Source organism: Paramisgurnus dabryanus, chromosome 16 (genome assembly GCF_030506205.2).
Source record: "Paramisgurnus dabryanus chromosome 16, PD_genome_1.1, whole genome shotgun sequence".
In the NCBI taxonomy this organism is placed as follows: domain Eukaryota; kingdom Metazoa; phylum Chordata; class Actinopteri; order Cypriniformes; family Cobitidae; genus Paramisgurnus; species Paramisgurnus dabryanus.
The window spans coordinates 25,007,869-25,024,097 of record NC_133352.1 but is presented as its reverse complement, the minus strand read 5'-3'; the positions used below and the strand labels follow the sequence as shown (position 1 = coordinate 25,024,097).

The 16,229-nt window shown below is 38.4% G+C and overlaps 1 protein-coding gene across 5 annotated transcripts in view; it reads left to right on the top strand.

Annotated features, from left to right (window-relative positions):
* drp2 (dystrophin related protein 2) overlaps positions 1-16,229 on the top strand; it is a 169,233-nt gene that overhangs the window by 74,812 nt on the left and 78,192 nt on the right. For 3 of the 5 annotated variants that reach the window (XM_065273239.1, XM_065273214.1, XM_065273247.1), the window contains exons 1-2: positions 8,790-8,917; positions 13,228-13,396. In XM_065273239.1, coding sequence (XP_065129311.1) covers positions 13,350-13,396 — 47 coding nt within the window. In that variant the 5' untranslated portion in view covers positions 8,790-8,917; positions 13,228-13,349. Of the gene's footprint in view, positions 1-8,789; positions 8,918-13,227; positions 13,397-16,229 lie in introns of those variants that run through there. The other 2 variants (XM_065273230.1, XM_065273223.1) reach the window with 1 other exon arrangement.

Here is a 16,229-nt window from a genome sequence, read left to right as displayed (position 1 = left end):
GGGAAACAGTGAGCAACTGCTCATGTGCATTTATTTATTCATTTAGCAGATGACAGAGTGCATTAAACATTTTGTCCAAGGAGCAAAGAGAAAACAGTTTTTGTTGTATCTAGGAAAAGATGAAGAGCATAAAAGATACAGTTTTTTCTCCTGTAGTAAAGTGTATCTTTCTTGTAAATAAGCATTTTCATCAGACTCTTATGTGTAGGTTAATTAAATTCACTTTAATGGGAATGGTAAGGTTATTAGTGAGTAACTTAAATGCCTTATTTTCACAAATGCCAGTTTAGTCAATACATTGGTATTTAACAAATTTGGCAGTCTTTCACTGCAAAACCCTTTAATGCATGCAAGCTTTTTTGGCAAAAATTTCCACTTAAAAATCCACTTCTTTGTATAAGACTTAAAAAAAAAATTATGTACATATAATCAGTCCCTCCAGAAAAATGTGATCGCATGAGTCATATTTATGCGGGGCAGCCTTTTTCAAACACGTCGCACTTTTGCGGCATAAATCACAGATTTCCGCATGCAAAATATGCGGGGATTTCATAATCCCCCCATTTTTGTGGAATAAAGTCACATATATCTTAGCAGAAAGTTGAAAAATGTTGCATTTAATTCACACAAATGCACCCATGTCCCCTGTTGCTCTGGGAACGTTATGAAGCGACGTAATTACGCTTCGCATCCCCAACCACAGTTTTTGCTAGTTCCCGCAGTTTTTGCTAGTTCCTGCAGTTTTTGCAAGTTCCCAAAATTTTTGCAAGTTCCTAAAGTTTTATCACATAAAATTGCATTTTTTTTTAAGAAAATGTGTTGCAAGATCAAGGATTTTTGCCTGCAACAATCACAAAAAAACTCTGCATTTTTCTAGAAGGACTGTATATAATATGTGCCAAGAGCATTCGGTTGAAGTCCCCATGAAAATAAAATGAAAAACTGTAATTTGTTTTTGGAATACTGTGGCATTTTTTTTTACAAATTACTTATCTGTGAGCTTCATTATTTTGTAAAAAATCATGTGCCCTCATAATCTTTAATTAAAAACACAAATCTCCTCCCCTCCCCAAAACGATCTCTCTTTACTTCTGGTCATATGGTTTGGCAGGTGAGCAGGGTCCAGGAGAAGACCACTGCGATTAGCAATTAGCAACACTTCAAATGATCCAATCAGATCTCGATTGACAAATTCAAATCCAGCACTGCCTTATTTCATGTCAGAAGCCGGTTTCAGTAGGATATAATCCCAATGTGGAAAATAAGGCAATTGCTACTTCCGTTTCATGGCTACTTTAATATAATTTTCTCCTTTTTGATGGAAGTTGCGTTTAGCGGCTTTTGCATTTGAGCTCTTCATATAAAGTTAGACTATGGAAAGTTTAGAGTAAGGGTTTAGTCAATTATTAGTGTTTAACAAAGGCAAAAGTGATTAATTTTAATGAAAGGAGGCAACAGGATAACTTTACCAAAAATAGAAATTTTAAGAATTGTACTTCACAACCAACCAACCAGTTTTCGCAATTTATTTTGTGTTCCATTTGTAAAAAAATGTTGGAATTGTAATTTGCAATGTTATTTGAGTCTGCAAAGACCATGAATTATAGTGGATATGTTTGTCTGGATACACAAATGCATCTTGTCATATTTGATCAAAGTTGATATTCCACTTCCTTCCAAAAGCTAGTTTATGGAGGCATTCAGCCCAGCTAGAAACACCATTATTACTGCTGTTTGGGAGGGTGGACTCTACAAATATTCGGGGGGATTTAATAATTTATGGTTGACTATTTATTTAACAACAAGCTGTCAGACTCATTCAGCAAACAGGAAGTGACACGGCTGACAGGGCAGCCCATGTGGACGAGCAGGAGAGGGTGAGACATCATGCAGAAGGCTGTCAAAAGCCTTTTCTCTCACTTTTAATGAGTTTCACAGATTTCAAATGAGCCCTAGTCCTGGGGACTGCATGATCTGCTTCTGCTCTCCTTGTTATCCGTTGTGGCAGCAATGATTTTGACGTATGTCTGTTTTGGTGCACGGACACCTCTGTGTGTGTGGGGGGGTGGGAACATATATCCATCAGCTATCTATATCTTTGCAAAAATGGATCTAAAAGCTAGCAGAGGTGTGAGGTAGCACATTTTTGACATTATGACATCCCAGCTGTAATACAATCTTAATTATCTGCCATCATAATGAAAGGCTTCCAAATTAGCTATTTGCTGGACCAAGTGTTTTTGCTTTACAGATCAGTGGCTCTTAAAAGCAGCGATGAAGTGGTGTACTGTATATTAATCAGATTTTCCTTACATAGAGGCCAGGGAGGAGCGCGTTTAGCCTCCATGGATAAATCTCTGTTAATTAAGATCAAACACCAAATGCATATTTGCTTTGATGAAATTAGCAGAGAAAGAAAATGTGGGCTGAAATGAGAGACTGTTCATACAAACACAATCTGTGTGAGGCCGCTTCATTGTCGCCTAGAAACAAGATGAGCTGAAGTCGATAATTTTATCACTTAAAACAAGCATGATAGCATATGTAAAAGTTTTCCCTATGACAGTAATTTCTACATGCTTTAAAGCTGCTTGAATGCAATTCCCTCATTTAGTACGCAGATCTATGAATATGCAAATTAGTATCTGCCTCTACTGAATTGCACAGCTCGGACCATAGATATGAATATTGAAACTAGTCCCGCCTTCACCCATTCGTACACGCAAATAGATGCTAATTTCGGTAGTTGTAGACACATATTGCCAAGTCTGGTTTTACAATGCATAGCTAAACTGCATGTTTGCAGCACTAATTGTTTTTAGTGCTGATGTTAGCAGGTTAGACTATTACACAGAGCACATGAGTTCAACACATGTGATTTCAAATGTGATGATGTAATTAGTTACCTGTGTCTGACGTAGCAAACCAAGGCGATTTCAAGATGCAGGAATGAGATATCTTTGGAAAACTCAAATATTATGAATAAAATACTCAGTGTTAAATAATGAATTTGCACATGGTTTGTCTTAAAGCATTTTAAAAACATCACAGTGAGCTCTCAGTCTCAGGGAACTTTGGTGCTTGGTAGGGTTGTGCCAGGTCAAGTCATCCTGATTATAAGTGTGAGTGGATTATGACAGACATACACTTACCTAAAGGATTATTAGGAACACCATACTAATACTGTGTTTGACACCCTTTTGCCTTCAGAACTGCCTTAATTCTACATGGTGTTGATTCAATAAGGTGCTGAAAGCATTCTTTAGAAATGTTGGCCCATATTGATTGGATAGCATCTTGCAGTTGATGGAGATTTGTGGGATGCACATCCAGGGCACGAAGCTCCCGTTCCACCACATCCCAAAGATGCTCTATTGGGTTGAGATCTGGTGACTGTGGGGGCCATTTTAGTACAGTGAACTCATTGTCATGTTCAAGAAACCAATTTGAAATGATTCAAGCTTTGTGACATGATGCATTATCCTGCTGGAAGTAGCCATCAGAGGATGGGTACATAGTGGTCATAAAGGGATGGACATGTCAGAAACAATGCTCAGGTAGGCCGTGGCATTTAAACGATGCCCAATTGGCACTAAGGGGCCTAAAGTGTGCCAATAAAACATCCCCACACCATTACACCACCAGCCTACACAGTGGTAACAAGGCATGATGGATCCATGTTCTCATTTGTTTACGCCAAATTCTGACTCTACCATCTGAATGTCTCAACAGAAACTCATCAGGCCAGGCAACATTTTTCCAGTCTTCAACTGTCCAATTTTGGTGAGCTCGTGTAAATTCTAGCCTCTTTTTCCTATTTGTAGTGGGGATGAGTGGTTCCCAGTGGGATCTTCTGCTGTTGAAGCCCATCCGCCTCAATGTCGTGTGTGTTGTGGCTTCACAAATGCTTTGCTGCATACCTAGGTTGTAACGAGTGGTTATTTCAGTTAAAGTTGCTCTTCTATCAGCTTGAATCAGTCGGTTCATTCTCCTCTGACCTCTAGCATCAAGAAGACATTTTCGCCCACAGGACTGTTGCATACTGGATGTTTTTCCTTTTCCACACCATTCTTTGTAAACCCTAGAAATGGTTGCGCATGAAAATAACTGAGCAGAATGTGAAATACGCTCAAAATCGCTTAAATCATCTTTCTTCCCCTTTCTGACATTCAGTTTGGAGTTCAGGAGATTGTCTTGACCAGGACCACACCCCCAAATGCATTGATTCTATATTGCAAGATTCGGGCACAATGCAATACTGACAGAAGTAACTTACAGGCTGTGAGTCCGAAGCGGGAGGCATTTTAGATAATGTCGGTCTTCTCTACATCACCAATCCCAGGAAGTAAACTGTTGCCTACAATCCGTGTGTTTGTCGTAGTCCAAGAAAAGAGATTTACGTTGGAGAAGATAATTCGCATCATTGTTTACTTTGGGGTTTGTAGCTTTTGCATATCGTTAGCATGTACGTATACACACTTACACACCAAAGGGAATGTAAAGTCGTGAATCAGACAATTGGTGCTTTATAATTCTTCTAGAGCCATAAGAAGCCACATTTTCGAACTTGCTATAATTTGTTATGAGACATGGTAGTTGGAGCTTCTTGGCATCATCAATGTTAAACCCACACACTGCGCAGCGCATGTACCAAATAAGAAAGTCTGGTGACATTTAATGATATGTAAATAACTGCAACGAGATCAGGAATTTGTATTCACAGATTTTAGTTTGAAGACTACGCCAACCCCATGTAGCATTTTACTTATTCATTCCACACTTGACAGGAGATGTTAGACTCTCACAGGGGACCCTGTCTGCCAACATGTTTGTATCTGTAATTCAGCTGATTAATCACACTTACCTCCTCTCACACTCAATATCTTTAGCACTTAGTAAACTGTTTTCAAATTTCCATTATGAGCTTACAAGTCGAGTGGACAAAAACTACATAAACTTACATGATTGAAGTTTTCAATTAGTTATCTCTTATTGCCCTGTCTAAGGCTGTTAATTTTGCTCCCAGCAGGCAGTCGTATATAAAAAACGAGAACTTCATTTCATGTTTATTTAATTAGTGTTTGTGCTGTCATCTGTTCTTCACTGACTGATCTCATCAGAATCTCACTTTGTGTTATCAGCTCTTTTTAACTCTGCAGGATGACGGGCAGCCACTGTTTATTAAGCACATGTGAAACTGATCTGAGGCCAGTATATTAATCTGAAGACTCAAACTGTTTCACAGATCTGTTGTCAAATAACAAGTGTTTTGCAGTATGACACTGTGCTGTGTCCTCTGTTTTCCTAATATTATAGTCACACAGTCCCATGCTCCTATAGTTCGAGCATTTCAAACGGCCACTGACATCTTGTTGACACGACAGATAAACTTGAAATAATGCAACTGAATTTCTGTTATTGCTAATTGTGAAATTACTACAACAAGTTACTCAACATTAGAGGTATTTTAGCATGAAAGCAGACAATAATACTTGGCTTTTACTGATGCCTACAGGGGCGTCGGACTGGGGGTAAAACCAGTACTGATTACCAGGGCCCCAAAGGAAGAGAGGGCCCTTAAAGTCTGGAATATTTTATGGGGGTGGGGCATGGGGGCCCATCAAGACTGCCTATGCATAGGGCCCGAGATCTTGTGCAACGCCCCTGGATGCCTGCAAATGTTAATTGGAGTTTTGTCATTTGTGAAAGCTTATGCTTGAAACTCAACACTTATAAATAAATAATTATAAGGAGAATCAATTATTTTGTAACTACAGATTGTCTTCTCAATCATTATTCTAGTTTAGAATATAGTTTGGGCTAGTACTTACTTCTTCTACAGTCAATAAAATTATGGCTTTTCACAAGCGCTTGTTTCCTTATTTAAAGAAAAGAACTTCAGATACTTAATATTTGTTATGTAACTATTTAGCAAACTTGCAGGTTTATTATAATTTGTTTGCAAGTGAAGGAAATATTCCTGTGTCATTTAAAACTTATTTTTAATAAATCCAACTTGTCCATCTCTAGATTTTTATTTTCCTAACATTTTGACTAGTAGAGGGCAATTTTCAATACGTTTTAGAGGTGTTCAGTTATGAAAATAGTTTTTTCATTTGTCAAATAAATGCTCCAAATGTTTAAAAAGATGTTTGAAAAATTATTTTATTGCAACTTTGTAGTTTTTTTATTTATTGACATTTATTGATTTGCACATTTTTTGCTTATTTTTAATTATATAAATTTGTATACTGTAAGTTTAATTAGATTTTTAGGGATTTTGATTATGTTGTTGTTGATTAGGTGGAGGCTTGTGCTAAACAAATAATAATAATTGCCACACATGCTGCATAAAATTATTTAATAAAAAATATTATTTTTTGTAAGTACAAGATATTTTGTAATTAATAACCTAGACAAACGTTGGGTTGTTTATCCCATAGTTGGGTCAAATATGGAAAAAAACAACACTCTAAATTTTGCTGGGTTATTTTTAACTTAATGCTTGGTAAATATTGGACAGAACACATGTTGGGTTATAAATTGGGTTGACACAACCCAGCATAGGTTTATTTAATACCCCAACATGTGTTTTGTTTAATATTTACCCAGCACAGGTGAACAGTTGGGTTAATTGTGACCAGTGGGTTTTATTTAATCTCAAATGCATGGTTGTTTCAACCTAAATGCTGTGTTGTTTCAACCCATATGGCCAGATTTACTAAATTGGGCAAATTAGCTTGAGAGCGCAATGACCCCTCTTTTATTTCCTCCAGCAAATATAAAATAACATGGCTTGACAAACAATATTTTTGACTTTGTTCCTCTGGAAGTCCAAATAAACTGTTACGTGTTAAAAAAATCCTTATAAAAATGTATCACCCTGTTTCTGATCTTTGTGATGTCTCTTCTAGCAACAATTGCAGCCATTTCAAGCCCAAAATTATTTAAGACATGCCTTTTTTCGAAGTTAAATAATGGTGAAAATAACAGTAATTTTATTCATAAATTATTCGTAAATCATTTAAATTATCTCCTTCCATAAATTTTGCGTTTGAGAGGGAAACTCCTAGAAATGCATATGCAATAAGGTCAGTCCCAAAAACTACAATGCCTTTTCAGTGGGAATTTTCCACTGCATGTCTTAAATGATAGTTTGCGCTTCCCAAGCTGTTAGTAAATCTGGCCCATAGTTGGGTAACAACAACCTCTAACAGGGTGTACAGTATTTATAACCCAACAGTTGTGTTTGTCCATCTTTAACCCATTTGGGTTGAAACAAGGATTTTTTTAAGAGTGATTGACATTCATACCCAACTGGTCTTTCCAGAAAATTGCATCCACAGAAAAATAAACTGCATGTGTTTTTGCATGGGCTCCCTAATATGCTAATGTTAGTCATCAGACTGTTTTTTGTTGTTGTTTTTTAACACTTCTCAATGAGAATGTCTGCTGTAAAGTGCACTTTTTCATGCCACTAAACTCAGCAAGAGCTCAACAGCACTCTAATCTTATATACTTGCATTCAAATGTATTGTCAGTGTAATCCTGCCACTCAGTAAGCCATAGCTCATAATCAGGCTGTGCAGGATACATGGAAAAATGTTTTGACACATATAGTAATCGTGACATACGCTTACATAAAGTTTTCTGAATATCTTCCTTACAGGTGCTGCTCTTGGTTAGAGAGGTAATGCAAGAGGTGCTTTACCTGAGAGTCTATTGAGCCCTCAAACCTTCCCATGAGTCTTATTGTGTTGTCTGTATCGCAATCAGATACCTACTTTCCTAGTCCAGCAATTGAGATTCAACATAGGGTGCAACTACAGGTTCAACATAGGGTGCAAATCAGTTTGTGGCATGGATAAGTAGTCTGTCAAAGTTTGACTGCTAGACCTTCGACACTCGTGTATTTTTGAATAAAACATTTGCTTATCAGGTGTTTATCTGACGCATAGGGACGAGAGTGGCACTATGCAGGTGCCAAAAATAATGGCCTGTCATCATGCAGCGGCAACTATAGCCCGGACAAAATGACTGCTAATGCTAATGGAGGTCTAATTTCCAACGCTGCTCCTTAGGGTAGAATAAAGGGCACAGCCTCCATAAATAAGTGTGCATGTGGCATGTTTTTGTACAGAAAACACTGTTTATCATTGAGGGGATAATAGGTTGTCTAGGGGGGCAAACAATTTTCATGCTCAGTTGAACACAACCGAAGTTGCATCTGATGGCAGATATTGGCCACTATACTGTACAGTCAGTTTATACAGGGTAGACATGATATTTAATCACATCTAATTTTCACATGCTGTTAGGTGACGGACACAACGGTATACAACAATACAATACAATGAACACTGTATGTCCAACTCTTCTGATGCAGTTCATTTGCATAAATATGGTAGACTGTACCATATAAGCTTCATTGGGTTAGTTGCACCTGGACAACTTGACCTAATCCGTTTTGCTCCAGCCAGGCAAAGCTTACATTTGTCCAGCATATAATACACAGGCATGGGTCAGGTTTGTTTGAGATGTAGATCTTGACCCTTACAACAAGTATCAGGACTCTTGAGTAGGCCAGAGGCGACAGTGGCTGGCTCCCATGTCTTGAGTGTCACTTAAACAGGCGGGCAACCAGTTGCAGCCTGCTGAATTGTGAAGATGGCTTTTTCCTAGCACGGTGGGTGGACAACCCCGGTAGGTGTGATGTGGAATGTGAAAGACAATGGTGCTTTTGATTGCAGGACTTCTGCAGTATTTGAGTACTCCCTCCAGACTGAGAACAGCAGGCAGGGTCTGCAAAACCAACTCACTGGGGAGAAGATCTGTATGTGTATATAAGAAAAGACAGATCCCTGCATGCACACGCTGGTGTCTGTAAAATAACTTCTGAGGTGGCCTCTACTGTGAGGTAAGAACTATCAATGTCTTGCAGAGCGCACAGGGCTGTGTTGTAGGAATCCGATTGTGAAGGTCTACTTTCTAAATGTTACATGGGCTGTTTGTCTCCCGCCAGTCTTTGATCACCTGACATTCATGCTTCTAAGCTATTTGAGATGGAATTGTGCTCCAAGCACAGCGTTTTATTTTAGTGACATGAAAATGGTGAAGTCGGTCTTTGACAGCAAGGCTAAGCACTTAAAAGCTTTATGGCACGGCAGTGGTCAGTAGGGAACATTTTGCTCAGTGCATCAATCGAATGACTTACCTTTGAATATGTCCTTTGAGACAACTGTATAGATATATTTAGGTCATTCTTCAGAGAAGTATTTTTATCTTTCTTCTGGTTTCAATCTAATTCATGCAAAGCAAAGTTCAGGTGAACTTGTTGCATGGATCAGACTTTCAATTCTTGTATTTAATCTGCAGGGATTCAATGGAATATGTTAGCTTAGCTAGTTTTTAATGCAGTGAATATTGCTTTGGTTAGGTTTATTTCTTAAAGTCACTATCTGTATAGGCATATACAGTATCTTTGTGTTTTGTAAGAAAATGTTAAATGTTTCCAGTATTATTTCTAAAGCAGGGGATACGGCAGATAAACACATAAATAGCAGAGCATGTTATCATAGTTTGATTAAAAGTTCATACAATGTATATGTAGATACGTATAGATATATGTGATCCTGTCTGTGAAATCCAAGTCTCAATGATGAGATTAAGAGCATCAAAGTTTAATTTAAATGATTTCACCTTAAATTTAATCTTTCGGTTTCAGGTCTTTCTAAGTCAATAATTAAGATTTCAAAGTTATATTTTAACATAATGTTCTTTACAGTAAACCACAAATGAAATTCAATACAATCCAGCACATTGCATAGGTAATATATTAAAACATATATAAAGAGTTTGGTTCCAAAACGCAAAAAATTTTTTGAAAAAATGTGTTTTCTATACCAAGAAAGTGACAAGATGAAAAAACACTATTTTCTGTTACAAACTTTACCATAGCATTTCTTTTGGTTATAAAAATTTAAATAAATAATTAGATATTTAAAACATTTATTTATTTTAATTTTTTTTTTTTCGCAAAATGCAATAAATCCATGACGTTTTTTTAAAAAAAAAGCTGTAAATCTATTAAATCAATATATAAATGTGCATTCATCTTTGCCATGTTATATTTATTTAGTTGACTAGTGGTATATACTGATAAAAAAAAACATTAATGGCATTAATCAAAACACTTAAGGGCTCGTTATAGTTGTGCGTAGGTCCTACGGTGTAGCCACGACGGTGTAGGTTTGCATCGGTTTTCATTTATATTTTTGCTTCGTCATCCGCGTCGACGTGCAAACACACGCGCAGATCGCTGGCAGTATCCACGCGTTTAACCACAGTAGCAGCGCGACTGCCAAAGAAGAAGAAGCTTGGGAAGTTAACCCACAAACGAAGAAGAAACAGCAACTTGTTTTGTATGATTTGAGAAGACCAGCAATGATGGAAGTAAATAAACAGAGACTTTTGTTGCAGTTTGAGAATCACTCATCAACTTGGCTCATCTTTCTTTTTTTTACCTTCGCAAATGGAAATACCTATGATGCAGTTTTTTACCTGACGGAGGGGTTCTGGTGGACCAATCACAGCGCTTGCGGTCCGCGTAGAACTGACGCGCTGTTAAAAATTTGGCGAGGTGCATGTCAGCGCTTACACATGACTATAAATCACACATTACTTTGTCATATTATGAACACTGTCATTGCTGCTGTCATCTTTGGGATGTCATCGATGAACATTTTTGAAAGCGATCAGCTGTAAAATGTTTTGGTTTTGCTCGATTATTATTGACTTCGTGTAAAATAATGGAAAGTTTTTCATAAGATCCCCTGGGGTCAATGTGTTAGCATGACATAAGCTTGATGCTGTCGTATGAGAACAAGCAACAGCCGGCATTTTTCCTTCGCCAGAGTGCCTCTCACGTAAATTATTTGATTTTGATGAATTACATTTCTTCCCCGCCACAGAAAACCACCACAGGTTTATCAAAGCCATCAAAGTATTATTTTGTTTTTGTTGAGGATGAGGAAAACTAGGATTCTGTGTGTATTGTGCCATTGTTGTTTACAATGCATGGAATGGTGCGCTGTGATTTGTTGAGCAGATTTATTGAATTCTGTAGAGAAGAAGGACTGGGGTTTGTCGCAGTTTGGAAAAAAAAGAGAAAAAAGGTGACAGAATAACACGGCGGATATTGGATTTTGTGTAATATTAAGAGTTTTTACTTTTTAATACTGACCTGAAACCTGATTTTGGTGGTAACTATTTTTTTTAATGCCGTTTATCACGTTTTGTTACAAACTTCATACTATAATTAGTAAATTATATAAATTGTATAAAATGAAACCATTCAGACAAACAGTAGCCTGCTGCCACCTACATTTATGAAGAATACTTTTGTCCTTACCTCTACCTTTTTGCTTTCTGTATATATAAAACATTACATTATATAGGTGCCACTGTGATCTCATTTTGTATTTTTCTAAACATACAGAAATGACAAGAATGACAAAATGCACATTTATATTTTAAACCAGTTTCTTGAAAGAAATTCTCGAGAAAGCAACCATTTGTATTCTTAGACTCAAAATATGCAGCTATTGTGCCAACTTCTCCAAGTGACAGCTAGCCCCAGGCTCCATATAGATTTAGGATTTTCTGCATTTGATATCCGTTGGCCAGTACCTGCAGGGAAGCCTTGTATGTTGGTTGGTTTGTGTGTTTGCGTGGGATATGTTTCTGTAGGCATGCCAGTCCCTATGCTGCCTGGGCATAAGAAAGTGGTGCAGGGTCCTGGCAGTGGACAGAGGAGCGTGTTTCATCTACTCTCTCCTCATTGGTGGAACGGCGCGGGTCTGCAAGTCCTCGCCAGAGGCTCATTTTTGAAACTGTTTTTTTGTTTTGTTTTGAGCCGATTCAGCACAATCTTTTCAAACGCACAAATCACTGACGAGGCCAGGGCATGAGCAGGGACTCATAATGGCACAAAACCTGAAGGCGGTTTTATACCACATAAAGCCTGTGCTTTAATTTACCACAGGTCACTGTGTTCTGAGCATTCTGAAACCCCCGTCCAGATATCTGATGAACCATAAACAACCAGAATTAATCACAGGCAGTCGATTATACATAGAAGGCAAAATAAGACAGGGAGAGGGGGATTCAAGAAAGATTAGAAAATGACACTGAATTAACAGGAACCGCCTCAAGACGAGATGCATTAGAGCTGTGAGGAGGCATTAATTCTCCTCCAGCTCTAGGGTGCATGCCCTCCTTTAAGAGCGACACGATAACAGAATTTCGTTACCGAAATGCATTTTGTTTTGGTAATGTGTCACAGCCACATGGACCCTGACAGCTGGATATGTTTATTTCACAGATGTCAGTTGAGATTATGCAGCAGTGACTTTGTGACAGTTTCTCGGTCAGTTAGCAGGGGTCCCGGAGCAGGGTTTGCATTCTGTAGGTGAAGATTTTCTATGTGAGGGATGATGGGGCTAATGAAAGGCAAAGAGAGGAACATGCAGGCAGTCTGGGAACAAGTCTTGCAAAACACAAGGGGTTTTATGACTGAAGGGAAGCTTCTTAATCATAAGACTTTTGCTGGACTGATTGTGTCTGCGTCCCTTTGTTCTGGACGTGCGCCGAATTCCAGTGGTGCATTAAGTTACAATAGCATTTCTGACACCCAGGCTGTGGATGTGAGAAATGGAGTATACGTGGCTTGCACGCATTAAATATATTGTATTTTTGTGTCTGAAGTGCATTCTGTATGAGTGTGTGTTTGTTGAGTGGCGTTATTGTGCAGCATGTTGTTTAATTTGAGTGGGCTTTGTTTTGTGATTGTGATTTGTATGTGGAAATTTTACCTTTAGGGCATTTATTTGCAGTAGTACTTGTGCAGACAATTTTTCAACAGACACTGATTAAATTTGAGGATTTTGCTTCTTTAGTTGAAATCATTTTTAAGGTGATCTAGAAAAAGTTTAAAATAAGGTTTTATCAAAATATTGCTTCTTGATGGACTGAATGACTGACTACTACAGCTGCCATGTTAAGTCTTGCAATTTCTCCCATTTATTTCTTTTATGTGTGGCCATAAAATATATGCATGCTGTTTCTGCTTCCATTTTGTTCAACAAAATTGGCATAGAGACTAAAATATCTGCATTTTCAAAAATGTAACACTATGGGAGTTCTTACATCTTTTACTGTGCTTTGCAGCTGCAGGGCGGCCCTCGTGGCCGGGATGCCACTGTGTACCCTGCCAGTCGGCGGTGGATGCTGAGGGGCAAGAGCTGCCCACCCAGTGCAGGGGGCACAAGAATAATCACCCCGACCACGATATGAATCTCTGTTGGAACGAGATCAAGCGCAAATCCCACAACATCAGGTATTGTGTGCATATTCAATTCAATTCAATTTTATTTATATAGCGCTTTTCACAATTGGTAATTCTTTCAAAGCAGCTTTACATTAATAGAAGCAGTGAAAAGCACAGGAAATCGACAGATAGTACATCATAATACACAATATCATAAGCAGCTAAAATTGCTGCGGCTATGAATCAACTATAACAATTATAAGCGAGCGTATTACCAATGTAACGTATAGCGCTAAGGTAAGCCCAAGAAGGCTGCCTCCCCGGGTTGAAAAACCCCCTAGGAGAAAAAAAAACCTTTTAAGACTTTTAAGCTAGGGAAATATAAAAACTCCTTGGAGGGAAAAACCCTTGGGATATATATATATATAAATATATATACATGTAAAGGGATAAGGAGATTAAGCAGAGATTAAGCGGGTTTTGCCGGTGGTCGTTGTCAGGCATCAGCTAGGCATCACGTTGAAGGACGGCCAGTAGATCAGAGGTGTGCCGACTTTCACATTTACCGGAACTGGGTCTGTTTGTCTCATTGTGGGGTCGAGGACGAGACAGGGAGAGAAAAACAAAATCCTATTAGTGTAGGGGCCGTTCACATGTAATGCAAGTGTCACACAGTAATGTGGTTTAAATCAGCTTGGTTTCAGTCAGGCTAACTATTGCGGCATAAGTATGTTACCCACAGTTGAGGATTTAGCAAATTGGGGGCCTAATGCGAAGGTATCTATGGTAACTATGGGTCCCCATCCGATCTTTAAAAAAAAATGAAAATATCTTCTCAGGACAATTTACCTTTCCAGTTAGACATGCATGTATTTGTATTTCTCCCAAAAGTCAATGAGGCATGAGTCTTTAATTTGTTACATTTATATAGCGCTTTTCTGCAGCAATTTACATATGAAATGGGGTATTTTTCTCAAACACCACCAATGTGCAGCATCTACCTGGATGATGCGATGGCAGCCATATTGCGCCAGAACACCCACCACACACCAGTTAGTGTAGAGGATACAGGGTGATATAGCCAATTGGTTTACGTGGGGATGATTAGCAGGCCAATGGGCAAGTTTGGCCAGGGCACACACCTACTCTTTTTAAAAATACATCCTGGGATTTTTGACAACCACAGAATGTCAGGACCTCAGTTTAATGTCTCATTTAAAGGCCAGTGCTTTTTACAGTATAGTGTCCCCATCACTATATTGGGGTGTTAGGACCCACACAGACCACAGGGTGAGCACTCCTTGCTGGTCTCACCAACACCTTTACCAGGAGAAACCCTGTTTTGTTTTCCCAGGAGGTCCAAGAACTGACCAGTGGGCAACCAAGGTGATATGGGTGCTGTGACCTTGTTTTGCATGTTATTTGTATGTATATGATGCTCAGAGATTTGTTTATATATTTAGCCAACTAATTACAATCTCTCTGGTGACACGTTTTATAGTACGTGATTGGTTCAGACAGCATTCCTGCAGCACAGGGTAATAGGAACATCCCAGTATGGGCAAAAGTAGCAGAGGACTCGTCAGTATGCCGACATCATCCAGCCCAGAAGGAACGTACAGGCTTACAAGCATCACATATAATAGAAATGGATGGAATACTAAGTGGCCTCTATAAAAAACCCTAAGGGATTATATTGCACCAGCGTTCCAATGGCTGCATGGCTTTTTCAGTAGGATATTTTTAGTGACTTTTTTGCAAGTGACGGTTTTTCATCACTGGCATCTGCAAAGTGCAATAGAAAGCATTGTAATAGGATTAATTGTATTTTGTGTTTTCTTTGCAGACCAAACAGATCAAGCTCAATGTTTTCGTTCATCGTTTTTGTTTTGTGAAGCGTCAACTGTTCTGGCCTGCTTTTATTTGTTTTATACAGCTACAGTAATACTGAATCACTGCTTGATTTTGTATATCTTCTTCCCGAGCAACACAGCATGAATAATTTACTTGAATTTTGCATTTTTTTATTACTGTTTATCCGGCACTGTGACAAAGAAAGATGTCAAACAGATCTGGCTGGTGGGACACAAGAGAACAAAACAGATCTGTTCGTTGTTATTCTCATCAGAATGTTTCACTTTATTGGGGTCAATTCACTCTACAGTGAATGGGCTGTGACCCCCGGGGTATGTGACTGGAGGGGTATATGGGTGGAAGTGGCATGCTGGGAATTTGTGATTGTAGACGTGTCTGGATGTTTCTCACCTCTATGATGGCCAGCTGTGAGTGGGTGGCCTGAGTCATAACCATCCATTAATCTGCTCAGATAACATCTTTGTCTGTGGCAAATTATAAATGATCAACATAATAATTTAACAACATAATGATAATTTGAAATAGCTTAATGTTGTTGTGATTTGGAGTCACCATCGAGTAATATTTGGTGTTAGTTTATCCACCTTATTTTTGACATAAATGTGGGCGGCGCCATCTTTGAGCTCTTTTGTGGTAGACTTCCAGTTAGCCACTAAAGATAATGAATGCTATGTGTATTGTGAGTGACACGGGCGTGCCGCTTTGACTGGCTAGGTATGTTATATATAGGATGTATGTTATGAAATCTAGGAAGACCGGCATAATTTGTGCAGTTAGGGGTTGCCATAATAGCTGTTACAAACTATGAAGCGCCACATTCACGTGATAAGCTTGATGTGTCGCCATAGAAATTCGAACATTATAACAGTCAATTAAAAAACGCAGTTTATAAAAACTGGGGGACAGTTGGGAGATTTTAAACATACGCATGAAAAGGGTAAAAACACAAATATTTGACACAAACATTCAACTGACTTTCCCATTGTACATGTACTGTATTCCTCTGTGCTTTTATAGTTGTGCATTG